Genomic DNA, 27,577 nt, shown 5'->3' with positions numbered 1-27,577 from the left:
CAGAGAAATAATGTACCAGTACCATTAATTCCAAATCCAAGTCATGTCATATTCAATAGACAGTCGCCAAGAATGAAGTCATTTTGATTCAAAGTGAATTGTGGGTAATTTCATATCAATTTCAATTTATGTAAAAGATAATTCAATTAAAGCTACTAAACAAGAATAAGATGATTCTATAACAGAGAAATAATGTACCAGTACCATTCATTCCAAATCCAAGTCATGTCATATTCAATAGATAGTCGCCAAGAATGAAGTCATTTTGATTCAAAGTGAATTGTGGGTAATTTCATATCAATTTCAATTTATGTAAAAGATAATTCAATTAAAGCTGCTAAACAAGAATAAGATGATTCTTAATGCTACGTATATAATAGAACAAACTTCAATTGAATTATTATCCATTATGTATTTTAGCAATTCATAAATACAGTTCTGATACACATCACTTAAACAATTCTTTATACATACTGGGTGTACAAATAATTATCAGTAGTTTATTATAAAACTGTAACAGCTCACCAGTCCACTCAAAAACAGACAGTGCCTGTGTATAACTCTGAATTAAAAGTAAGGCGCAGAACATGTACACAGTTTCTGCAACTGAACTATTACGGACTTAATCTGATATTTCTTACAGAAGATACACCAGCTGCACAGATGAAGTTTATGAGATATATGGCTAAATGTCCACTGGTAGACGAGGTGTACTGTATGAAATGAAAGCAACAACTAGAAAAAGAAAGAGGTAATATGTGCTAATATAAAGGGATCAACAAAGGAACCAATACTTTATAATGATTGTGTTAACTTGCACATGCCCTAGTCCACTTGTGTGAAATGATTTTTTGAATATATTAATAGTTATAACATCATGGTTAATAAAACATAAATAAATATTTTTTACCATGAAATCAGTATAAAGTATTAACAACATACATTTACAATTTCAACCTGAAAAAAGGAGCATGAAACTTTAACACTCAGGTATTCAGTTCTGTAGTGTTCTTGGGAAGAAGTTGGTCTGCCTCCTCCTCTTGTGCATTTGTTGCTTCTTCTGCTCCATCTTCCTTTCTGCCAAGTCTTGCACACATTGTACTATTGTAGAGAAAGTTTTTGGATCCCTTAAGAAGTATACCCAGAGTAATCGCTGTTGTGCGTGGAATGGCTTCTCCAAAAAGAATATCTGTAGGAATATTAAGACAATCATAATACAATATATGCATACCATACTGATAGTATCTACTGCTACTGCTCTACTACTATTACTACTGGTACTGATACTATTACCACTACTACTACCACTACTACTGGTACCACTACCACTACTACTACTACTACTACTACTACTACTACTGGTACCACTACTACTACTACCACCACCACTACTACTGGTACTACTACTACTACTACTACTACCACTACTACTGGTACCCATACTACTATCACCACTACTACTACTACTACTACTACTACTACTACTGGTATCCCTACTACTACTACCACCACTACTACTACTGGTACCCCTACTACTACCACTACTACTGGTACCCCTACTACTACTACTACTACCACCACTACTACTGGTACCCCTACTACTACTACTACTATACCACCACTACTACTACTACTACAATTACTACTACCACTACCACTACTATTGGTACTCATACTACTATCAATTTGAATCTGGTCACCCTGCTTAAGATATACATACAGGCCACCTTTATCTTGCCAGATAACTCACCTGTTTTTTCTCAAATTTATGCCTTATTTCTTTAATGTGTTCCTCAAATGCCTTTATCAGCTGTTCCAGTTTATTACTATGATCAGAGATCTCCATTTGGAAGGACAGTGGCTTCTTAGAGAGTCCAGGACAAAAATATTCCTCTGCCAATGAAATGGCATTGATACTGGAATAAAAAAGAACGTACAAGTTATTACGGAGTTAGATAATCAGTACTTCAAGAAATAACATATTAGTGACACATATTATTAGTATGAGCTATGTAATCATACTTGGGCAAGAGGATCCTTTTCTGTTTGTTACACGAAATCTCAAGAAACTTGTCCTCCTCAGCTTTTACAGCTTGATTCAGTTTCTGAAAGCGAAGCTTCAGCTCCTGCAGGTCTGTAGATGTCGTGAATGAATGCTTGTCTTCCAACAGCTGCACCAAACAATGCACCAGAGGTCTGTCCATTGAAGACACTCTGTCCTGTTTCTCCTTTAGTTTCTGCATTACTTTCTGAAATAACGAACAGAAGTTCATTAGTGATGATGACACACAATCTGAACCCAATGAAAGTTTGAAAGTTCCTCCATGGCAATTGTCCGATTGATAACATCACAACTGATTGGAAATTTTTGTTGTTGTTTTCTAATGCCAGACGTTTGACAATGAAGTCATTTGACCCCTTGCACTGCAATATTTTTCAAAGATATTGTCATGGTCAGCCAATGAAGCATAGATTTTGAGGTGTTCCGAATCCATTTCTTGATTTGAGTTGCACAATGGGCAGTTAGGGGACTGATATAGTCCAATTCTATGCAGGTGATTGGCCAAACAGTAGTGGCCTGTTGCCAATCTAAATGCCGCTACAGACGATTTGCGTAGTAAATTGGGAAATAACTGTGGATTATGATGCACAGAGTTCCATTTTTGTTGTTGAGAGTATTACAGAAGAAAAATACATTACTTCTATATTATAGAATTTAATGTAAGTCCAAAATGGCGTTTCCTTAATTCAGACCTTGACTTCCTTTGGATAATAGCATAGCAAATGTACATGTGTCTCACAATTTTTTTAATACAACTTAGATCAGGCAAAATAATGGTTTAAAAATTATTATGTCAGCACTCTTTTTGTGCACAAGCCTCCAATTTTGTCCTCGCACCTATACTGTATACAGTGAGATAATTTGTTTGAGAGTCAGTTTTCCTATCTATAAGGACACTCGACTTTCGCAAATGATTTTTTCACAGATTTCTGCAAATCGTGTCAGAGAGTTAACATTTTATAGATATGAATGAGATTCGTTCTGTAGACGCATTTTACGATCGTGAATTTTGCTCGTTTTTTCCGTTTTTTGGGTTGGCAATTTTTTTGCATTAATATTTAACACGCGAAAGTAATATAATACATATTCGAAATATATATATTTTTTGGACAATGTAATATTCAAAATAAGTACGAAAATAAGTTTGTCTTCCATGTTTTATCATGTGGAAAGCATGACTGCTCAGCTGTCAAAAATGAAAATCTGTGTGTCGCGTATGTGCAATGCATAGTTTCGTTACACATTAACACAATAAGAAGAAATGAGTAAAATCCATTTATCACATTTGCAACAAGAGTACGCTATGAAGGCTAAGGAATAATGTATTTTTATAAGTATTAAGGTATATCATTGTATCATTTTCGTTTCATTTACACTCACCTCTAGATCTGTTGTCTTGTCTATCTTTTCAAATTATTTGTAAGCATCCTCCACTAATGCTAAAGATCAAGAAATTATATCATCAGTGTACGCCATGATTTGTGTTAATTTATAAGCAATTATTGTATCCTTTGTGTCTACCTTATACATATCTTAACTTGATTAACAGTTTCTATTATCATTAGATTAATTAATCAATTTATTTGGGTGGTATGTCATAGGTCAGCATGATCATCCCTAGTTTTCTTTGTGTTACAGTATACTATCATATGTTTACCTAAAATAAATAAAACACAAACAGATATGTGTTAAATTCCCAGCACTTCTCTGTTATTTGTCTTGGAACAAACAGACCCTCTGTAGTAGACCTTCCTGGTCGGAATCCTGACTGATATTCTCGTATAATTTTTTCCACATATGATTCAAGTCTCTCATTTAAAATCCCAGTTAATATTTTACATACTGTTAATAGCACAATTTCTACATGTCGGTTTATCTCTCTTCTTATGTATAGAACATATAATGCTCCTTTTCCAATCTTCTGGTAGTTTTTCTTTTATCCACACTTTTTTCATAATTCTACTGTATGTATAGCTATTAGTCTTTTTTTCCCTACTGCTTTCAACAATTCAACTGGTATGTTGTCTCCCCCTGGTGATTTGTTTAGTTTCTGCCTTTCTAACATTTCTTCCACCTCTTCTAGTGTAGGAGGTTCCCCATTGTGCTCTCAGTATTTCAATATTGATTTTTCCTCTGGGAGCATAATTTAACATTATGTCTGGAATTTGATCTTCTATCATATGATTGTGGTCTTCCCAGTTTCTTCTGCAATCCTTTTATTTCTGTATTTATTCTTCACACTAAGCTCTTTTCGTTTATCTTCACTTCTTCTTTTGTTTTGAAGTGTAACTCCTGCTACAGATCTCAAAACCCATGTTCTGAACTATACATAAAAATTAGAATATACGAGACATATGCCCATAAATTATAGCGATAAACCGAAATGTAGAACATGAAAAAAAAAAATTAGTTTCGAAATCACAGAACTCTCCATTAGTGGAAAGAGAATATGTATAGGTTTCGCAAGTACGGATTACCGACGAAAGGAATGCGAATCAAACACTGCGATAAGGAAGAGCAGGCAAGAGGAAAGGTCACGAGATAACTTGAATGATATTCAAGAGTACAGTCGAAAGAGAAATGACATCGATAGAATCAGTCTTGCGTTGTGATAGTTACATTACGACTTTAGTTTATTCCATTGCATGTGAATACGTGTCTTGTATCGCACGGTATTATTATTTCATTTGTAAACATATATTGCGCGTTTAATTAGCTTAGAATTTTCCTCTTGCTATGTTCTTTATTTCCACAGCGATGTCGTCATTTGTTCATCTTCTTGGAAGAGACAGTACTTCCATTGGCTCGCACCTCTCCCCCTCGGCGTGCCTACATACATACGTCAAAACAGATAGCAACGCCACCATTGGTTTTCGGTAATCGTTTCTTCCGTGAGCTATACATTACTTCCCGTGGTGCAGCTGTTAGTAAGCATAATTTTACAAGATGAACTAAAGGGAGGGGCTACTCATCAATTAGCACTGGTCAGCTTGATGAGTTAATGACCGAATTTGGTATAATTTTCCTCTATTCAATACCTAATTCCCTCTTTACCCTTTCCTATCCGGTCCTTCAACTGAACTCTTACTTTCTTCGATCCTGACGGTATTAGAGCATTTGAGGCCTAGGGGTTCATTTTACTTTCCTTCCTACCCTTTCTACTTTTCTGTTCCTAGTGCTGACCTGCTATGGCACTAAAATCGTCCTCCAGTGGCTTAAGGAGGGACAGCTGGTGATCAACAAGATCTTCCAGCTAGGTCTAGTAGACCTGTCGACCAACAGCAAGTATGTTCCTCCAGATATTCTGGGGGTTGTGTGGAGATGAAGTAGCCACCAAAACGTTAAAATACGGTACACTTAAATCAGCTACAACTTGCTATTTAAACCTAATTGCCCATTGTGCAACTCAAACAAAGAAATGGATTCGGAACACCTCAAAATGTGTGCTTCAGTGTATTATTTTAATGTACCGAAGTACATATGATATTTCCATGCAGATATTCTGCGTCATCATATGATGAAAGAGTAATGGAATGGAGAAAAATTCTCTCTGGCGCCAGGATTTGAACCCAGGTTTTCAGCTCTACGTGCTGATGTTTTATCACTAAGCCACACCGGATACCCACCCCGGCGTCGGACAGAATCATCTCAGATTAAGTTCCAACTCTTGGGTTCCCTCTAGTGGCCGCCCTCTGCACTAAGTCATAGATGTCTATGAACTTAGGACTGAAGTCCACACATGTGCTGAGGTGCACTCGTTATGAGTGACTAATTGGCCAGGATCCGACGGAATAAGCACCGTCTTAAATCACGAAGTGATTTACGCATATCATATATATTATTTTAATGTACCGAAGTACATATGATATTTCCATGCAGATATTCTGCGTCATCATATGATGAAAGAGTAATGGAACAGAGAAAAATTCTCTCCGGCGCCGGGATTTGAACCCGGGTTTTCAGCTCTATGTGCTGATGCTTTATCCACTAAGCCACACCGCTAAGACGGCGCTTATTCCGTCGGATCCCGGCCAACTAGTCACTCATAACGAGTGTACCTCAGCACATGTGTGGACTTCAGTCCTGAGTTCATAGACATCTATGACGTAGTGCAGAGGGCGGCCACTAGAGGGAACCCAAGAGTTGGAACTTAATCTGAGACGATTCTGTCCGATGCTGGGGTGGGTATCCGGTGTGGCTTAGTGGATAAAGCATCAGCATGTAGAGCTGAAAACCCGGGTTCAAATCCCGGCGCCGGAGAGAATTTTTCTCCGTTCCATTACTCTTTCATCATATGTGCTTCAGTGGTTGACCATGACAATATCTTTGAAAAATATTGGAGTGCAAAAAGTCAAATGACTTTATTGTCAAACGCCTGGCATTAGAAAACAACAACATTATACTTGAAAAGGCAGAAGACATAGATTTCACGGACAGTAACTCGCCAACCTTTTAAGTGTTGTGTAATTTGTCTTTCCTATACTGTTTTACATCTATTATGGTACTGTGAATATCAGTGTTATCATATTTTATCCTTGCTTACCATACGTTTAAGAAATTCGGAGTGTTCTTCACTGATGTCCTGGCAGCAGAAATGGAGCACCTCAGCCTTGTCGGCAATATCCTGCCTCTCCGTGACGAGGAGCAGCAGCAGCAGCTCACTGTTGCACAGACCGGCTGTTAGGCAGCGGTTCAGGTCCTCCAGCTGCGTCAACATGGTCTGCTGCTTGCTTGCCTCGTACTCCTGTCTGTGCTTCCTTAGTGGTAACATGCTCAACTTGACTGCCATCTCTGCTGCTGGCAGGACTTCGTTCTCGAACATAAGAGAGATCTGCATCTTGGCCACTTTAACTCTCTCCTCAAGGAACAGAGTTTGGCACCTCAAACACAACAATTATTGCTGCATTGTAGCAATGTGTTTTTCACAATGTAAGTTGTTACAATGAATTTCTCAATTTTACGGAATTCATTGGTTCCCATACAAATATATAGGGAAGTGAAATAGGGTACGACAAGAATATCATTTATCACCTACCCTGTTCAACATTTGCTTGGAGGATTTAGTGAAGAACTATTTTCAGAACATGGGAGGAGTGATAGTAGAAGGAAGAAGAATAAAAAAACATGCATAAGAGTTGTTAGCAAAAGAGTCGACCTGATTGGCGAGTTGGTATAGCGCTGGCCTTCTATGGCCAAGGTTGCGGGTTCGATCCCGGGCCAGGTCGATGGCATTTAAGTGCTTAAGTGCGACAGGCTCATGTCAGTAGATTTACTGGCATGTAAAAGAACTCTTGTGGTACAAAATTCCGGCACATCCAGCAACGCTGATATAACCTCTGCAGTTTCGAGCGTCGTTAAATAAAACATAACATAACATAACATAATGTTAGCAGAAGAGGAGATGATATTAAGGGATATGCTACTAGAGATGATAGCTGTGAGCAGCATGGAATGAAGATAAATGCAACAAGACGAAAATCATGGTTATGGGGAGAAAAATAAAGAAGGTAAACGTGCGAATTCTAAATGAGACAGTAGAGCAAGTGGACAGCTTCAAACACTTGGGGTGTATTAACATGAGGTGCTGTCAGGAAGTCAAAAGGAGAATAGCAATGACAAAGTAAGCTTTTAATATAAAAAGGAGCATCATCTTCAAACCTCTGGAAAAAGAACTAAAGGTATGGTCACACGTCGCTACCTTTCCTGCGCAACTTTTGTACTGCAGCTGCAAAAGTTGCGTGTCGTGTTCACACGTAAGCCAAAAGTAGCACGCTGCACGCTACTTTTCGTGCTGCGCAACCCAAGTGCAGCAAAAGTTGCAACTGGAGGTTGCGAGTCTGTTCACACACAAGGTGCTACTTTTGCAGCCGCAGTCATGCTGCAGGTTTCCATCTCTGTGTTGACTTCTCAAATATACATTTTGTGGTTATGTTCGCATTATTAAGAAACTCATGTGAAAGCTTACTTATCTATTATTTGCTTTTCTGTCCTAACTAGTATTCAGAAATTGGCATTATTTTTACTGTAAAGCTTTTAAAAACGCCTATATACTTGAATGATAACCAGCAGCATATTCACGTAATCACTGTTGGCAACCCTCCTGTTTGAAACTACGCTACAGAAAATTAAAAAAGTGAATTATATCGTCAGCAAATATGCTCAGACTGTTGTGCATTTAATAACTATTACAAATAATATATTTTCATGACATCTAAAATTAAAATACATCCAAGCAATAAAAGTATCATTGGCACATTTGGGTGGCAACACTGGTCGCAACCGCAGCAAAAGTTTCAACAAAACCGATATCAAAAATGCTGTGGCTGCAACCCTGAGAACCCTGTTCACAAGTCGCTACTTTTAAGCTGCGCGCAGCATGGAAAAGTAGCGGGCAGCAGGTGCGGCAGCCGCTACTTTTCGGGTTGCACCATTGTTCACACGTCGCAGTACGAGAGTTGCGCAGTTTTTTGCAGCGATGCAGTACAAAAAACTGTGTAACTCTTGTACTGCGACGTGTGAACAACAGTGCAACCCGAAAAGTAGCGGCTGCCGCACCTGCTGCCCGCTACTTTTCCATGCTGCGCGCAACTTAAAAGTAGCGACGTGTGAACAGGGTTCTCAGGGTTGCAGCCGCAGCATTTTTGATATCGGTTTTGTTGAAACTTTTGCTGCGGTTGCAACCAGTGTTACCACCCAAATGTGCCAATGATACTTTTATTGCTTGGATATATTTTAATGTTAAATGTGATGAAAATAAATTATTTGTAACAGTTATTAAATACACAACACAGTCTGAGCATAATTGGTGACGATATAATTCATTTTTTAAATTTTCCGTAGCGTAGTTCCAAACAGGAGGGTTGCCAACATTGATTACGTGAATATACTGTTGGTTATTATTTAAGTATATAGGCGTTTTTAAAAGCTTTATAGTAAAAATAATGTCAATTTCTGAATACTAGATACGACAGAGAGGCAAATAATAGATAAGGAAGCTTTCACATGAGTTTCTTAATAATGCGAACATAACCACAAAATGTATATTGAGAAGTCAATACGGAGATGGAAACCTGCAGCATGACTGCGGCTGCAAAAGTAGCACCTTGCGTGTGAACAGACTCGCAACCTCCAGTTGCAACTTTTGCAGCACTCGGGTTGCGCAGCATGAAAAGTAGCGTGCAGCGCGCTACTTTTGGCTTATGTGTGAACACGACATGCAACTTTGGAGCTGCAGTATAAAAGTAGCGCTGCAAAAGTAGCGACGTGTGACCGTACCTTAAAGGAAGAGACTAGTGAAGTGTTTTGTGTGGCATTGTATGGGATAGAAACATAGATATTACGATGAAGTGAAGAGAAGTGATTAGAAGCATTTGAAATGTGGATATGGAGAAAAATGAAGCGTGTCAAATGTACAGACAGAACAAGAAATGAAACTATGCTAGAAAGAGTGGGTAAAAAAAAAAAATAACGCTGAAACTGATTGGGAAGAGAAAAGGGAATTGGACGGGGCCACTGAGAAGAAACTGCCTACTGAAAGATACATTGGAAGGAATGGTGATTATTTAACCCTCTATCAAACAGCAGAACTGTCGTATATCTAAGTTCAAGGGCAAAGTCTGCAGGACTCGTACTGATACTTGATGACCATGGTTTTTCATACGACTTTGAAATGTTTATCTTGTATTTACTTAAAACTAAATTTCGGTAGTTACGACAGTATTATTTTAAGTGTGGGACATAGAGTGGATTGATTCATAGAATTGATTGACTTTCTAACACGTTTTCTCAACACCACATTGAATCATTCTCACTTATTTTCATGGAGAGAAGATATCCAAAACCAAGAAGTTACAACTTTCGATTACCGGTATATTAGCAGTCTTTGTGCTTTAAAAGTTAAGTAAGGGCTTCTGTCCCTCATACACAAAATGCACTTTCAGTGACTGGTGGCTAGAGACTTGGCAATGCTGCACAGCTTCTGCACTGGTTGATGCCCAATGCTTAGGTGCGATATGCTATATAGAAGAAATTCCTAAACAAAGTATAACACTTTAGTTTAACTTGTGAAAACAAAACAAAGACAGTGTATACCTGATATCACTAGGCGAAACACTTGTTATGGAAGCCTCGATGTTTTGAAGTTCTTCAATGGCACGCTTCTTTCCTTTCAATATTGCAGACAGATACATATTCTCCACCTTCATCTCTACAACACTGGAAGTGTAAAGACAAAATATGATACTGATACTGTGAGCATAGGTGAATATATTGTGTAGCACATTGAATGAAATTACCTGTGTTCTAACTCTTCTATGATATCATCCTCACAATCACCCACAAAGAATTTGTTCTGAAAAGAATCACATCATGATAAATTGATATGTTACTATTGCTATACACCACGATTTATGGTTCTGTTAGAACTTCCAACTCTTTTACTTCCTTAGCTTTCTGCCACTATCTTTCGACTTTAATTTGTCTATGACTTTCAGTCATCATTTGTGAAATTTCCTTCTGGTTTACATTAAAATAGTTTTTTTTTTACTAATACTGTTTCATGTGATATATATATATATATTTTTCATATCACCTGTCCATTCCGATCTTATTTTATCTGTCATTAAATCACATATTCTCATTATTCAGAGAATAAAATACATATACTGTGATACTAAAAAAATAAATTGAGGAGTTAGCTGGAAGAAGAGTGTAACTCAGAAAACATAGTTTTGAGATAATCAACAAAAACAATCTGTACCCCGCATCTCTTGCTGGAATATGAAACTATTCATATATGTGTGTGTGTATCTAATGCTCTGGATTTAACAATGAAGTCATCATCCTTCTTGCTTCCCAATATTTTGATGGAATGTCCACAAATGTCCAAAAGAGTTTCACAATTAGCCAGGTGCTCCATCTCCATGTCCTTCTCTCTGATGCACAGTAAGCATTTAGGTGAATTCAGTACTCCAATACGATGGAGGTATTTATATATATTGTAGAGTAATACGTTCTCTTGTGATTACAATGAGTTCCATGGTTAATGTTTCAATATTGTATGAGAACGAAGCATTTATTTTTTTTAATTACGCCCTTCTTTCATAGAAGAGGGTTGAAAATACTGCAATACTGTTAACTTTTCTATATTTCTATAGGAAAGGGTAGATATAGGTCTATACTACAATAATGAAGATAATTTAAAAAATATATATATAGAATATGTTCATTTACTAAATTGTTATCACAACATTAAAAATAATTAATCCCACTTATTTCACGTTATCATTTCAACTGAAAGTACCTAGAATATAGGCTTACAAACACTATACCACTTTAAGTGATCTAATAATCTAACAAAAACATCTAGAATCTTGTGAGGTCTATTGGAGTGTTTGCCTCTCATATGTCGTTACAATAACACTTAGCTTCACTATATTTTGTACAGTTATCACTCGTTTCTTAGATATTTTAAACAATGACAGAATAAAGGACTTGCATACAAATTCTTCTCAGTCATGATACTGTATGTCCAAGAACATTCTCGGTGCTGTGGTTTTTCAGTTGTTTTCTAATGCCAGGCGCTTGACAATAAAGTCATTTGACCTCTTGCAATCCTCAGTTGTTTGACGTTGCTTAATGGTCCTCCTTTCCAAATATCCTATAAGAAATGTATCCTGTTGGTTTTTGATTCCAGTTTCCCAAAATCCTCAATGAAAAATGGCTTGTTCCTCTGTAGACATCTCATATTTCTTCTGGCAGCAACTGTCTTAAATGTTTTGCTGCTAACTTGTCAGAAATATGGACGTTCCTAAATGACTGACTGCTGGCCTGGATCTAACATTTTATAGCACTGCATACGCCTATATTATTAGTACCTTATATTAATTCTCTATTGACAGAAATAAACAGTAATACTGTATTTCTTTCACCATTTTTCCTGACCTACTTGTGTAAGTTTTGCCATAATTTCATGGTCGCTTGCTAGATTATTCTTTTATAGTTTGTTAAACCGTTTCTGTTTTCTACCTTTCCATATATAATTCATTTCCATTGACATTTTCAACATCAAAAAGGTTATATTCGCTTCCATTAGGCGAAAGATACGATAGATCAGAACATTCATCAGACAACACGAACACCCTTGCAGTTACCTTCGCTGGTCCTGAACCACAGTGGTGAGATGGTAGATGGACACAATTCAATAATACCTCTCTATTGGAATCTATTGGGAGTAGAGGCATAACATTGTGGTGGTTGGTAGAAATTCCGCCAAAGAATGCATATAGCCATTTTTTGGATAAACGCCGTAATTCGAATTACGCCCTTCTTCCAGCTAACCCCTCAATTTCAACATTTTTACGGATATGCATATTTCTTTTTTCAAGAAGGCAATCTAAAGCATTTCTCAAACTACTGGCGGATTCTGTTCTTATCCATTTGAAAAAGTAATAACTTTTATTAAAAAAATGGGTCTTTATATAAAAAAATAACATAACATGCCTGAATATGTATATATGACAAGGTAAAGAAGCTAACAAGTAAGTGAAAATGAAATACACATGACTTGAGAATAAGCTGGATAGTGTTACCCATTCCAAGTAATGCCTCATTATCATCTTGATGCTACAAACAAACTCTTGACAACGCTTCTGGTAAGCCTCCAAGGGCATCTGACCCAACATTTGGGCAGCGGATTTCTGGAAAAAAAAAAAAAAAAAGTGAGTTGATTTATAAGACATGCACAGAAAATCACTGAACAGATGGTACCATACAGAAAACAACAAGCAAGATAAAGGCCACTCACAGGGAAGAATAGTTTAGCAAGCCCCATAATGAGAAGAAAGCACACATTCTGAGTGGATATGAGAAACTTCAAGCTTAAAACAAGAGAATGGAAGAACAGCAGAAAATGGAAGAGAGAAGAAAATGAAAAACTTGAAGAAGGTAGAGAAAGAAAGAGCAGGTAACAGTAGAAAAGAGGAACAAAACAGAAGAGGATGAGGAGTAGGAGAGGGCGCAAAATAAGGTGTAGCATGAGGAACAGAAAGAGGAGAAGCAGGATGAGGGATAAGAGAAGAGAAAAGAGGAGACGTGACGAGAGCAGAGAAGGGAAAAAAGAGGAGAAGAGAAAAGAGAAGATGACAGGAGAGATTGGGAGGGTAGGAGAAGGGACAGACAGTAGGATAGGGGACAGAGGGTAGGAGATGGATGGAGGAGAGGAGAGGAGATGAGAGGGGAGAGGAGAGGAGAAGAAAGTTGCAAGATGAGAAGAAAAATAACTGTATTGAGTCACCATTAGGTCCAATATACAAGTGGACAATAACTTTCTATTGTGTAAAAACAAGATTTTTATTCCAAGCTGTCTTCTAGTTTCTTTTCATCTACTTTGATAAGTTGTTGTTAACTAATGCTGAGTTGGCAATAAACTCTCTTTCCAATATTTCTTATACCTACTGGATTTAGAGGAAAAGGCTGGATATCACTGAAGATGATTCTGATCCATTTCTTCCTGAGACTACAGAATGGACAAAGTGGTGAATTCCAATTTTGTTCAAGTGTTTTGATAAACAGTCCTGCCCTATGAGTAACCGAAAGAATGCAACTGCACTTTTCCTTGGATACTCAGGAATTATATTTTGTCGTACATTGAGACACTCCCATCTTTTATTACTTGAAATCTCGTGGAAATATGATGATATATCTTGATATTTTGAATTGATTAATATTTCAACTGTTGGGAATGATAAAGCTAACATGGGGTTTTGTAAGATATTACTTCCCTTCTTAGCAAGGTGGTTAGCATCTTCATTACCAGATAATCCAAAGTGTGCCGGTACCATTGGAAAGTTATCATTTTGTTTTTTTTTTTTTTTTTTTAAGTGACAGATTGACTATTATGGCTGTAATAGCTGCTCTAGAATCACTGAATATAAAAGCTTGTTGAAAATAGGAGATTTGGTACAACAAATTTTGAAGTGCTGAATAGATGGCTTCAACCAAAAAAATTGATAGGAACCATCTTAATAGGATGCCTAGAACACGGATACCTAAAGCATGAAGATGCAATATCACCAACATGACAAAAAATCTTTGGGTCATCGAAGGAAGAGATGGCTTGAGAACACCAGTGTTTCATTCAGACCATAACAGTACAACGACTAATACGTGGAAGGATGCTGATGATGATGATGAAAACATTTCGATTGTGCAGTGGAATAAAAGTGTGAGCACTAGACGGTGACACACAGTGTTGCGAATTACCTGCTGCTTGAGATCGCCCATCAGCTTGAGTAGTTGTTCTCGTGCAGCACACACTTTGGAATCCAGCTTCATGCAGCTCTGTCCCTTTGCCAGCAAGTTGTAGAGGGCTTCCTTCTCCTTCCTCTCCAGTTGGTGCATGCCTGAACTCACGTGCTTGATTTCTTTGCTGGAACGGAATAGTTAGTTTAGCTCAAATACTTGAAAATTCAAGTTTGTCTCATACAAACATGTAACGTAAATTTTTATTAATCCAATGGCAGATATTTTACTCTAATCAACTAATATCAAGTATTTCCCTTCACTTAAGAGTTTAGGTACAGCTTACAGCGGTAAAATTTTTGAAAATATTCAACATTTTTTCCTCCATTACTATATGTTGTACAATAATGAAAATTGGTATGTATAAAATACTGTCCTTCTGCTGCATGAAAAAATTATTTTTACGATTTAAAAAAATTATTTATATTTCTTTTTTTTAAATTCAAAATGGTGGCAGTTTACTGTGCAGTGATGAAGCATTTCCCTCATAACTCATAAACTTGTTAACTTTTTCATGTTCTCTCTCCTTTATTTTATTGCTGAAACTCATGTTTACAATATCATGCTCTTTCAATTACATTCCTTAATAATATATTTTTTTATATTTTGTTAGAAGAAAATACTGATATCTGACCATTTTTTAAAATGAATTAATTTTTTTATCAGACATATGCAATATTAATCCAAAAACGATGACCCAATGTGATGTAGTATTAATTTCAAAATGTTTGTATATATTATATTAACACAATGAGAGTATTGTTCACTATATTCTATTATTCTCCATGTTCACATAAATGTAATATTACCTTGAAAATGACCCAATGTGGTTGAAAATGTATATTGGGTTCCAGCCTTTCCATTATGATAAGTTAGGCCTATTAAACTGAATAAACTTGCAATTTTTCATTGCTCCCATATATCATTTACTTGTCTGAAAATATGTCCTTGAAAAAAATTATTTCTTCAGCATATGAAGAGTTGCGGGAAAAAAAGATGAATGTCACAGTTTTCTTAAGGTTAATGTCATTATCTAATTCAATGGATCACTGCGAAATTTAATGTTGTTCTTATGAGAAATGGTAAAAAGGAGAATTATCACCACGAATACAGTAATCCTTTCCTTTATTTTTTATAGAAAAGCACTACATCTTGCAGTTATAGACTCAATTAGATCATTATCTAATCCTTAACAGAAATGTGACATTCATCGTTTTTCCCGTGAGCTCTTCATATATTTCTGTTATTTGTTGAGTAAATTTTATAATATTTTAGACAATAGCTTCTCCTTATGTTTAAGAAATGGACTCGCACAAAAAACTACTTTTGTTAAAAGTGTGGCTTTAGATTATCTCATTCTCACCCCTTCAATTGTTTAATTTCATTTGGTAAAATTTCAAAATATCGTTAAGCCTTTCTTGTTAAATGACAAATGTATGGTGAACTAGCGTTGTGTTCATACTTAAGTATATCCATCATCTGAGAGACCAAAGCACGTTCACGATTCAATAGTTCTATCGACTCAAGAATTTGGTGATTATCCTCATTTTCTTCCTGGACTCCATCTGGGAAGAAATGTCTGTATTCAATTTCAAGATCTCTCCCATAGAGGACTTCACCAGCTGCTTCCATAGCCTCATACCTAGAACACAATATAATATTTGTGACATCCATGTGCTACTGCGAAAATAATGTTGCTGCTGGATGGAGTAGAAAAGGCGGGGGGAGGGGAGGGGGAGGGGGGGAAGCTAGCTAAGGGAAAAAGACATGGGCACCAGTTCTACATGTACTACAATATAAGGTACCAGGTTCCAAAATTCATCTTATCCATTTTTGGACGAAATTGTGTTAGCAGTAGATTCTTCATCTAGACCCTTTTCTCTTTCAGTTTATTGACAGACTATGTTCCAAAGTACATTTCATCCCCCTTACTTTAAACCTTAAAAATCTACGCCCGGTCCAAAAGACTTCTAATCCACTAGTGTGTCGGTTCCAAAATCCACCTTAATCATTGTTGTTTCATTAACCATATCATCCTCATGCAGTCATATTGGGTTCAGATGATGATTCCATAATGATCTTTATCCATTCGAAACTTGTTTAAGAGGAGAATTTGGTTGGTTTTAAAAGTTTATGAACACAATCCCATACTGAAATAAAACAGTATGGAAGATATTTTATTTTTATAGCTATTCAGCACTGCAACAGTTATAACATAGAGCTTAGGTTGTTTGTTCAACAAGGTTATGTCTGCCTGGCATACTAAATTTTCTTGGGATGGCACTGTAGTTTAATAATTCAGATTTTGAAGACCAACATCTATTTCATATTTCCTATTCATATTTTACATTTTGCACTTTGTTTATACAGTCAGTGCTGACATACTGCAGAGAAATTTTAATTACTTTACCTTTCATAAACGACATAGAATATGTACAAAACCAAGCTCTCAGACTCATTACTGGTGGAATCAAAACAACTCCAATAGATTCTATGAGATTCCGCACTAATATTAACAGCAACAAAATGACAATAGAAGAAAAAGCACTGATTCAGATTACCAGGAAACAATTGGCATTCATACAGTCCTCTCTGTAGATTGAAAACTCAAAAAAGTTTCATATCCATTGTTCAAGAATTAAAACAGAAAATCAATATCCCGAATTTAAAAGAAAACTTACAAATTAAACCAAACCCTTTAACTCTATTAAATATAGAATATAATCTAAATTTAACAGAAGAAGTACTGAAATCAGAAGTAAACACTGAAATACTGAAACAATTGTCTTTAGAGACAATTAATATTAGGTATCCTCCACAAAGCTGGCTTCATTTATACACCGACGGATCCTTGATCTCCAGAGAACAAGGTGCCGGTGCAGGTGTTACGTGCTGTCTCTTCTCACTTTATAGATCTCTTGGATATGGAACAACAAGTTTTGTTGGTGAAATCATTGCAATAAGTGAAAGTCTCAGGAATCTTCTATGCCACATCAATAAATTTAGGAATGCAGTTATATTGTCAGACTCCAAAGCAGCTATTCTATCAATCGTCTCTAAGCACACACCTTCATCTCAAACAGCAGAAATAACTAAAATGCTCTCTCAATTAATATCACTCAATAAAAGAATTGTATTCCAATGGATACCATCCCATTGTGGAAGCCTGGGAAACGAGAATGTGGATGCTTTAGCAAAGAAGGGCAGCACTGTTACTTACAGACCTGTTACTAAATCTACGTATTACTCTGTGAAGAGATTTATTAAATCTACAAACTTAGACTTCAACAAACAAAATTTGATAACTCAATCCCAAGGGAAAAAATGGAACTCTCTGCATCAAAATCCACAGTTAATTCCCGATTTACCACGAAAATCGTCTGTAGCTGCATTTAGATTGGCAACAGGCTTCAGTGGCTGGTCATGATAATATCTTTGAAAAATATTGGAGTGCAAGAGGTCAAATGATTTTATTGTCAAACACCTGGCATTAGAAAACAACAACAACAACATTTTGCACTTTCTATTCAGCTCAAGAAACATTTCTTTTCATTTATTTTTTTTCTCTCGTTTTCATCATCAGACTAATGATTTATAATAACATATTATTTGGCTTTATGATTTCGAAATAATGAAATTTCATTACTTTTTCACGTATTTTAGTAGGCTGGTGGAAGCCAGCTGAAGACACAGCTTGAAAATACTTTGTACACATGCACAGGAAATTGTGTCCTCATGGCTGCAACTTGCTACTACAAGAGCTGAGAAGTTCGTTGCTCTTCATTACGAGATCGAATTGTGACATGAGAGGCATGAAGTTTATGCACGTGTATTACTTTTCTTACATTGTGCTTGTTACAACATGGCGAACATAGTGGAAAGCTATTAAAGAAGTCTTTATCTGTTAGGACTCTGGAGAAAAAAAATGGAAATGAAATAGTTGGGCAGACCTACTTCAAATCTACACAAAATGCTCTTTAAGTGGAGGAGCGAGAAGTGTACATGTAAGAAAATTTAATAAAAAAGTTTACGAAAACAGTTTGATATAAAATTCGGAATGTTTTTTGTTTTCCTTGCTTACTTTTTGGAAACAGTAAGATTACTTGTCTGCGAAATGGGATATGTCTCTATTAAGGGCTGAGACAGGATGGCCCACCTGATGGCATTGGATTGACAAATGCCACTCAGGCCACTTGTCGGACTTGGAAAATCATTGCATATATGTATAGGAGGCACAATGGACCAAAGTATGCCTTCTGTGTTCAGCCCTCGTAAAGCAAAACCAATCCAAGTATAATCATTGTATAGTCATTTTATTCTCTATGTAAGAAGCATTTTATTTTCGTTTGTTTTATTTTCCTTTCTAGTAAAACAATGAAAGATCAGTAAAATAAGGACTGAAAACATTTGAATTTATAAATGATCATTTATTTCGGTGAAAAGTTTTTTAGGAACATTTGAAATACAAATTTCCGATCGTTTATTTTTTTATATAACAGTTCTTTTTATTACGCAATAAAACATAACTGTTGTGTATGTACTCAGAACAGTAAATTAAGTTATGCAAAATATCTTTAATTCTGAAAGTATTTGTTTCAGCAAAAAGTGTTCTTACAAGAATATTTGTAAGACAGATTTCAGTTTTGTGCACTTTGTGTATAAAACAGTTTTATTGGAGATAAAATGTTGTATTTATTGCTGTAGCCTACATCATTAAAAACAGATACAATTACATGAAAACTTTTTGTGTTTTATACATTATTTATATATATATATATATATATATATATATATATATGCAAAATAAATATAAATTAAGAAACAGAAAAACGAAGTTTGTTAGAATTTAACACAGGAGTTATTGTGTGACAACAATAGGTGTGATACCGGGTAAAAAAAAATAGGGAACTCACATCTGATTTCTTGCATGAGCTGCCACTGAATTACAGTTTCACTGCAAGTCAATGGAATGTGTACAACATTGTCTACAAACCCTGGTGGGAGTACTGTATTGCTACAATTAAATAAAAAAAAAATTACAATCAACAGAGCCCGAATTTTCTGACAAAGTATACATACCAGAAAGAATAATCCATTACTTACTCCAGTATTTCTTCCGAAGTTAGGATATTTCGTGAATCAATGCTTTGGCGCAATAATTTTGCGAATTCTTTTACATCATCATCCTGCTCTTCATCTTCTAACATTCTTAGGTCATGAAGAATATCCGACTCTGAATAGTTTGACATTGTTATCTTCACCTGTGTATAAAAATTATTATTAGCCTACAGTTCCAAAATATGCTGACCTTATTATAGTGCACCACACAAAGCAAAATAGTTTAAATAATAATAATAATAATAATAATAATAATAATAATAATAATAATAATAATAATGGTTTCTTTAACAATTACAATACATCTGATAAAACTACCCTTCATCTACTGCAGTATTATTATAGCCTATTAACATTTTAGCCATCAAATTTTAAGGAAGTTTTTCGCTTTGTCACATGTGATATTGATATTCTGAGAGAAGTAAGGGGCCAACAACCTTAAAAATAATGACATGATGAGTGCAGTGACACGAAATAATTAAACTTAAAATTAGTCATAATGACTTTACCTTCCGTTTAGCTCGGCATTTCTTTAACCTGCTCTCAGCCATTGCTCTGAACTAAAAAAACATAGGCCTATCATCTCATATCGCAAAATTGAATAGTGTGAGAATTTTCGTGGTAATTATTTTGTTATTGTAAATTTATATTTAAACCATTTTTTGTTTTTCCTTTCTGACGAAGGCCTGAAGGCTTGCACTGCAGCCTGAAGCTTATTGTGGGATAATTGTTAAGTTCTTAGGTTCGCATTCCTGTAAGTATGTGATTCACTGCTTGGTGCCAGCTTATCGATTCAGCTATGGCATCCAGGTCTGACGAAGTCTCCCTGTTGACATTCCACAGTCTCTTCAGATTGATGGCATCTGTTCGCAAATTGTGTACTACGTCCCGCTGCATCCTACATTGACCAGAAGATAGCAGCACCATTACATCGTGATTCACCATGGTGTCATCTGTCTGATGGAGCTACACGCACTGGTGGTTCCCTCGTCTGCCAAAAGTCTGCTATGAAAGTTCCAATGTCTCCCTGGGATCTATGCAGCTCTCCCAGACAGATGACATCTGTAGGTGAACCACGACACCATGACTGCTGATCTCCTGGCCGACCTGGAACTACTGAAGATGATAGATGAAGTTGAAATTAATGAAAGCAAACTGAGTCCGAGGTCCAACACCGAAAGTTACCCAGCAATTCCTTTAAACCATAAACTTTTATATGTGATTATATCTTTTTCTAGGTTATATTAACATAAACATATTGTTTTAAATTAAATTACAGCATGAGCCATGATTAATAGCTTACTGACTAAGTACGATGTTAATTCTTACTGAATCTTTATTTATTATTAGGCTATAATAAACACATATTCTCATACTTATTTTTCAGCGTCCACTTGTGTGCGAGTACACAGAAATGATTTGGTGCAAGAAAAACTCGGGGCCTCCTGTCATGAAGGGAAGGTATGCCAATTAGACAGGACCTGCAAAAACAGTAACAGCATAGCTTGACTGCTTTGGGAAGCCAAAACGAAAACAACTTAAATCTATTATACAACTTGATTACACTTTGCCGTTGTTTAGTCAACTGTCTGAGGACAGGTCTGAACCTCACAAGTGATATAACACTGCACCACTTACGAGGCAACTAAACCAGAAGATAATGGGGTAGAGTGGCCACTTCCTTTCCCCCTCCATTGCCTACATCGCCGATTAGCTACATGTTACACTAATCAGACTTCATATGTATACTTATTGTTCTTCCTCTGACACACATCATCAAGTGATACTAGCTGATAATAGATGTCAACAAGAACCTCAATCAGATGCATAAAACTTTGTATCACAATTCAGTTACAATAACAAACTTTCTAGTGTTAAAATGAAAACTAAATGGTAGATTACCTAGTTGACTAGTTTCGACGTCATGTTAGTCATCCTCAGAGCTAGTGAGGTCCTTGCTTCTTCCAGTTTCTTCAGTTGCACCCCCTTCCAGCAAAACAACTGAAGAAACCGGAAGGAGCAAGGACCTCACTAGCTCTGAGGATGACTAACATGAAGTCGAAACTAGTCAACTAGGTAATCTACCACTTAGTTTTCATTTTAACACTAGAAAGTTTGGTTAAACGAGCACTGAGATAGTTCCCTTCCCACTTTACTTATGTAACTTCAAGTGTCTTACTTTCATACCAACATAACTTTGGTGACATTAAGAAAGTTTCACACTAGTGTAAACTCGTACTATGCCTTGAATATACGAATCTGTGACAGGTTAGATTATGTTAGTTTAGGCTCTTGTTATGTCTTGTATATACGAATGTGACAGGTTAGGTTAGATTAATTTAGGCTTTTGAATCTGTGACAGGTTAGATTAGTTTAGGCTTTTGTTATGCCTTGCATATACGAATATCTGCAGGATTTTCAAAGTCTGATGATTTTTGTTTAGTGGTGGCTAGTGTAATGGCCGATGTGGGAATGAAGTTACAATATAGAAATTTGTGTCTATTTCATTATTATTTGTTGTGCTTCACTGTATTCCAGTGGTTACTGAACTAATACAAGTTTTGCATTCTTTATATTACATTGTATCATGTGTTTTATGTCCCTACATTCCTTTCCTTCACTAGAAACCATAACATTTGTACTTCCATTACCATGCACCTCTCATTTCACATTTAATTGAGCCTACTACATTTCCGAACAATTTCCTTTTCTTGAAATATTCCCCTATAAAATCCTTCAATTTTGAAAACCATCTCCGCAAGAAATCCCTTACAAATTCAACCATTTTAACTTCCAAAATCACCAGAACTACCTCAAAGCTCGTTTCTCCAAAGTTTGATATTATAAGGGCAATTCCATGGTATCGAATGTAAAATTCAGAAGATTTTTACACCATATTTTTTGTTTATTTAATAATGTCTTTGGAAATCAAGTAATCTCACATGGCCTGAGAATATCAACCCTGAAGAACTTTTCATCATTGAGTTCACATTTAAAAATTCATTTTTACTCTCGATATAATAGAAACATTTATAGTGTCGGATGTAAAGCAGAAAAACTAGTTTATGCAACATCACATAGCTTAATATAAAAATTCTGTGAAGTGTAGGACTTCAGTTCAGTGAAATAATTTTTATTTTTAAGCTAAGACTTCAAGTTAGAATATTAAGAGCACAATTCCAACCCTATTTGCTGCTTCACATTCTTCAGAAAGTAAATTTCTTTTAGTGTCAGACATAAAATTGTTGGTGTTGGACGTAAAATGCCTGAAATATGTTGGCATCACATACAGATACATTTTGTTGCTCAATTTTTTTTAAATTTATTTAAAACACGAACTGTGAATTTATATTTCTATGTTGTTATGAAATTCCAATTTAATACAATTTAATTATTGTATTTATTTACATTGGTCATGCAACAGTTTCATAAAATAAAGTTATTTTGAGTTTCATTTACTAAAGTTAATAAACAAATGGGACAGTTCTTACAAAAATACAAACATATCACATCATGTACGCATATTAGAAATAATAGACACATATGAAAAAGTGAAATTAAAACTAAATTGAAATCTGCAGACTGTGATTACTTAATAGAATTTTTACAGAAATAGTGACCTTGAATACCTCCACAGGGTACGGAGCTTCAATCTTCTTAACAATGTCTCTTTTTAAATAATATGTAATACAGTCCACTTGTTGAGGCTAATAATAATATTTTCCAGATTTTGATCGGTGCATTACTTTCACCTCTGCTTCATTCATATTAAATGATTGCACCTCATCTGGATAAAACATACTGTCATATCTGACAACGGTACTCAGTTCTGTTTAGGTGTCAATGTTATTATCTCTACAGCTTTAGCAATTACATTATCAGTAAGCCTAGGCCTATTTGATGAAGCACCATCATCCTCATAATCAGAGGAAGAGGAGGAATTTTCTAAAATGTTCACTCTCCCTTTTGTTCCATCACTCGTTTCTCTCACCAAAACATACTTATTATTCAGTGCAAAAACATAATGAATGCTGTGTGTGTTTGGAACAGGAATAGTTCATTCCCATCTTTTTTCTTCCTATCTTCTATTTATAGTTTTGGTATATTATATACCACCGAAATATACGGGTTTAGATGGATTTTTAGCTAACAGCAATGCCAAATTTGTTAATGAAACAGCAAATTTTGCTAACAATGATGACAGAGACATTGAAATATAACTTTAACAGGCATCATGTTTGTTAAAATCTGTAAATGTATGAGACATAAATATAGGTATTTGCATAAACTTTTTTTTATTGAGCTCTAGAATAAAGAAACTAAGTATGTCACATTCAAAGAGAAGGGTTTATGTATTTCCTAAAAAATATAGGACAGGCAACACATAGGTATTTATTTGAAAAGAAGGAAATGGGTTACAGGTTGATCATATCATTGAATTGCCCATAACTAAATTCTTATGTAAATCTATTAATGTTTAATCAACAATAAAATATCTATTTAAAAGCAAATTTTGCATGTACTAGTAGTTGAAGAAAATGGAGAAAATTACATACCGGTAATGCAGAACTGCATGCACTGTATACTTTACCTGAGATAATTAGGAACATTAAATTTAGACGTCTGAGACGGACAGGGCATGTAGCACGTATGGGCGAATCCAAAAATTCATATAGAATGTTAGTTGGGAGACCGGAGGGGAAAAAAGACCTTTGGGGAGGCCGATACGTAGATGGGAGGATAATATTAAAATTGATTTGAGGGAGGGAGGGAGATGGGATATGAATGTAGAGACTGGATTAATCTTGCTCAGGATAGGGATCGATGGCGGGCTTATGTGAGGGCGGCAATGAACCTCTGGGTTCCTTAAAAGGTAGTTGAAGATATTTACATAGGCCTAAAAAAGCTTTAGGATTTCTGTCCAAAATCATAGGCTAGCAACGAGTTATATACTAGTAGGCTAGGCTACGTGCTATCTTTAACTAGTCTATATTATTATCAATTATATAAAAAAAACTACTTGTTACGCAGAAGTCTCACATACCTTGACGTCCCAATTAATGTATCTGTTATTTAACTGCAACAGCAAGTCAAAACAAACGGCGCGAAGATTAACATTATGTGCAGTGCTGCCAACTGAGGTGTAGGTCGTACTTCAATATAAAAATATTGGTTTCTGTCGCTAAAGGATGCTGAAAAAGTCGGTAAATCCCTATTTAATCAATAACAAATTTAAAAGTCGTCATATTTAGTGACATCGTTTATGTGGATGGCTCAATTAATTCTTTTTATCCTTTCAGGTTTTGTATAAAAACAGTGTCGCCAACAAACGTGCACGGGAATTCGCCAAACAGTAGTTCAAAAATCTCTAAATTCTTCATTATCAATGTATAAAGTTTTATTTTTGTCGCTAAACAGTGCTGAGAAAGTCGCTAAATCCCCGGAGAAATAACCACAAACGTTTGAAAAGATCAGTCATATCCATAATATTAGAAAAATGGGTTATGAAGATAAATATACCAGTGGAAGAGGTTAGGTCTGCTTCTGTTACCCCCAAGCTCCTCTAGAAAAAAAAATTGGAGAAGGAATAAAGCTGTCAAGTGATTGTAGTGAGGAAGATTCTGGTTTCAGAATCACTGTTATACAGTTACTATCATTAGCGTGTAAGGAACTTTTGTGCTTGTACTGTAGTTCTTGTTGTCAATGTCACTGCTTGAAACTGTATGATGATTATAATAGATGTGATTTAGTTTGCACTTTACATGTGTGTGATAAATTTGGGGGAGATTACGCTTTCAAAATTTCTCAGGGTTCAAATTGGCAATATGAAGTTAAACTAAGAATGGTGTATGGTATGAGGTGTGTTGGTATTGGAAGAGAAGGTGCAAATTTATTTTGTTTAATGATGAACATGCCAGCCCCTCCTGTAAAGTTTACTACTTATCAATGTAAATTGTGCGATATGTTGGAAGGAGTGTGCAATGACAGCATAACAGAGGCTGCTAAAGAAGCTATTGCCCATAACAGTAATGAAGATGAAGGTATTGGAACAGATCGGTGTATGTCATGTGACAATAAATGAATGAAACATGGCCACACATATCTGTATTGCATTTCAACTGTTACAAGTGTGGACATAGTAATCCCGTAAAAGTTTTGGATTTACAGATTATGAGCAAGTTTTGTCGTGTATGTGCCAATAGAAAAAAAATAATAATAAGGAAACTGAACAAAAGTGGCTACAAATTCATGAGAAAACTTGTTCCAAAATCTTTACAGGCAGTAGTCGGGCAATGGAACCGGCAGGTGTGAAAATGATATTTTCTAGGTCACAAGAAGAATATGGGGTTAGTTATACTAAATATCTAGGTGATGGTGATTTTAGTGCTTTTAAAAACTCCTAGATAGCGACCCTTATGGTCCCAGTCTGAAAATAGAAAAACTTGAATGTAATGGACATATACAGAAGAGAATGTGTGGTCGATTAAGAAAATTAACCCAGGAGATGAAGGGGAAAAAGCTCGATGGTGGGAAACCTATTGGTGGAAAGGGAAGATTGACACAGAAAGAAATAGATGTACTACAGAATTATTATGGGCTGGCTATTAGAAGAAACACTAGAGATGTGAAAAACGTGCAACGTGCTGTGTGGGCCATATATTTTCATATACTCTCAACTAATGAAAATCCATATCATGGTCTTTCTGGCGAATCTTGGTGCCCAGTTAAAAGAAAAGAGCCACATAGTCATAGCCATAGTCTACCATTAGCAGTAGGCCTAATGCAAGCTATTCCAATTCTTAGCACACCCAGACTTGCTAAAGAAATGTGTCCATGGCAAGACACAAAACCCAAATGAGAGTCTCAGTAGTCTGATATGGAAGAGGTGTCCCAAATAGGTACATTTGATGCTGCAATTGTGTTCAATGATGGGAACATTGACAGAAGAAAAGGTTCTACAACAGCTAGGATTTCAATCTGGTGTGTTTGTGGAAAAAAATTTGCAAGGTATTGACAACTCTCGCATTGCTGGTGCAGACAGAGCAATGGAATCAATGCAGAAAGAAGACAGAAGAGGAATTTAAAAAGAAAGCCTGAAGAAGACCAGAATAATGATGCTGACTATGGATATGGCAAGTTCTGACTCCAAATATAAGGTAAACTGAATAATCTGCACTTTTATCTTTCACTGGCTGTTTCCATAACTTGAATTTGCTATAACGTCTATCGATTTTTCTCTGAAACTACTTCTCCTATAATGATGAAATTTTGCACAGAGCTATTTTATGCCAGAATGAATATTTTGTTGGTTTTAATATTTAAAATAAAGTCACTGAATGAATGTTATGATACAAAACACATGAAATAATTTTCGCTTTTGAAGGATGCATATGATTGAATTTGTTTTTTAATTGTTCATAGCTTAAATAAAAAACCTAAATCCAACAAAATCATTGCTAATGTGTTTAGAACAAGCATACAAAGTTACAGAATTTTATCAGTTGTGGTTTATGAGCAAAAAAGAGCCCAACTCAGTGAATATATTTGTATAAAGTACAGTTGAAACATTAGTTTTTCATACTGGAAAATTATGAAAAAAAAAAAAAATTGGGCAAATTAAGTATAGCCCAATAATCTTGATTACATATACCAAGTTTCAATTCTCTAACTTAAAAACTTAGGGGAATTGCTGTTAAGTTAATTTTATGTGATTTTTTTAAATTGCAGTTGAACTTTAAAGTCAGTTAAACTTTTACGGAACCATTATATGGACTCTAATTCAGTGTACGGAAAAAAATTGACGCACCATTATCATTTTTCTTTTTCCTTCTTAGCTTTCATTGATTCTTTACTTGAAATTTTTTTTTCTGTAAACTGCCATTGTTTGTTTGTGTATTTGTTTGCCTTTTTTCCTACTCTTTTAGCTCTCATCTTCTATTTTGTTCTTGTATTGTTTTGTATGCTTTGTCTAATGGCAGCCTCTAATTTGAGGAAGCTTTTTAAATAATTTTAAATAAATAAAATATTAAATGGTATTAACACAAACTTATGTTAATTATAGGCCTATGTGGTTGCTAGGATACGAAATCGTGTTCA

At 35.6% G+C, this 27,577-nt stretch overlaps 1 protein-coding gene and 1 non-coding gene across 2 annotated transcripts; one reads left to right on the top strand and one right to left on the bottom strand.

Moving 5' to 3' along the window:
* Positions 1 to 392: 392 nt before the first annotated feature.
* On the bottom strand, positions 393 to 24,631 carry dgt3 (dim gamma-tubulin 3). The gene is made up of 12 exons (XM_069825617.1): positions 24,525 to 24,631; positions 20,857 to 20,961; positions 19,466 to 19,623; positions 15,825 to 16,004; positions 14,324 to 14,489; positions 12,652 to 12,759; positions 10,357 to 10,412; positions 10,154 to 10,276; positions 6,606 to 6,942; positions 2,023 to 2,249; positions 1,751 to 1,916; positions 393 to 1,189 (listed from the first exon to the last, which is right to left on the bottom strand). The coding sequence occupies exons 3-12, from the start codon at positions 19,609 to 19,611 to the stop codon at positions 995 to 997; spliced, it is 1,704 nt and encodes a 567-aa protein (XP_069681718.1). The 5' UTR covers positions 19,612 to 19,623; positions 20,857 to 20,961; positions 24,525 to 24,631; the 3' UTR covers positions 393 to 994.
* Positions 6,251 to 6,322, top strand: TRNAY-GUA (transfer RNA tyrosine (anticodon GUA)). Its single transcript has one exon. It is a non-coding gene; the product is annotated as a tRNA-Tyr (tRNA).
* Positions 24,632 to 27,577: the final 2,946 nt, after the last annotated feature.

The sequence above is a fragment of the Periplaneta americana genome, chromosome 5 (assembly GCF_040183065.1).
Source record: "Periplaneta americana isolate PAMFEO1 chromosome 5, P.americana_PAMFEO1_priV1, whole genome shotgun sequence".
In the NCBI taxonomy this organism is placed as follows: Eukaryota; Metazoa; Arthropoda; class Insecta; order Blattodea; family Blattidae; genus Periplaneta; species Periplaneta americana.
This window is presented reverse-complemented; position numbering and strand designations above follow the sequence as displayed.

What these genes read in the sequence shown, in the direction of transcription:
- dgt3 (XM_069825617.1), bottom strand. Translation starts at nt 19,611, where the DNA reads ATGTCAAACTATTCAGAGTCGGATATTCTTCATGACCTAAGAATGTTA. An exon ending in TGAGGCATTACTTGGAATGG is followed by an intron (nt 10,413 to 12,651) that starts GTAACACTATCC and finishes GATTCTTTTCAG; the next exon opens with AACAAATTCTTTGTGGGTGA. An exon ending in ATAAATTTGAGAAAAAACAG is followed by an intron (nt 1,190 to 1,750) that starts GTGAGTTATCTG and finishes ATATTCCTACAG; the next exon opens with ATATTCTTTTTGGAGAAGCC.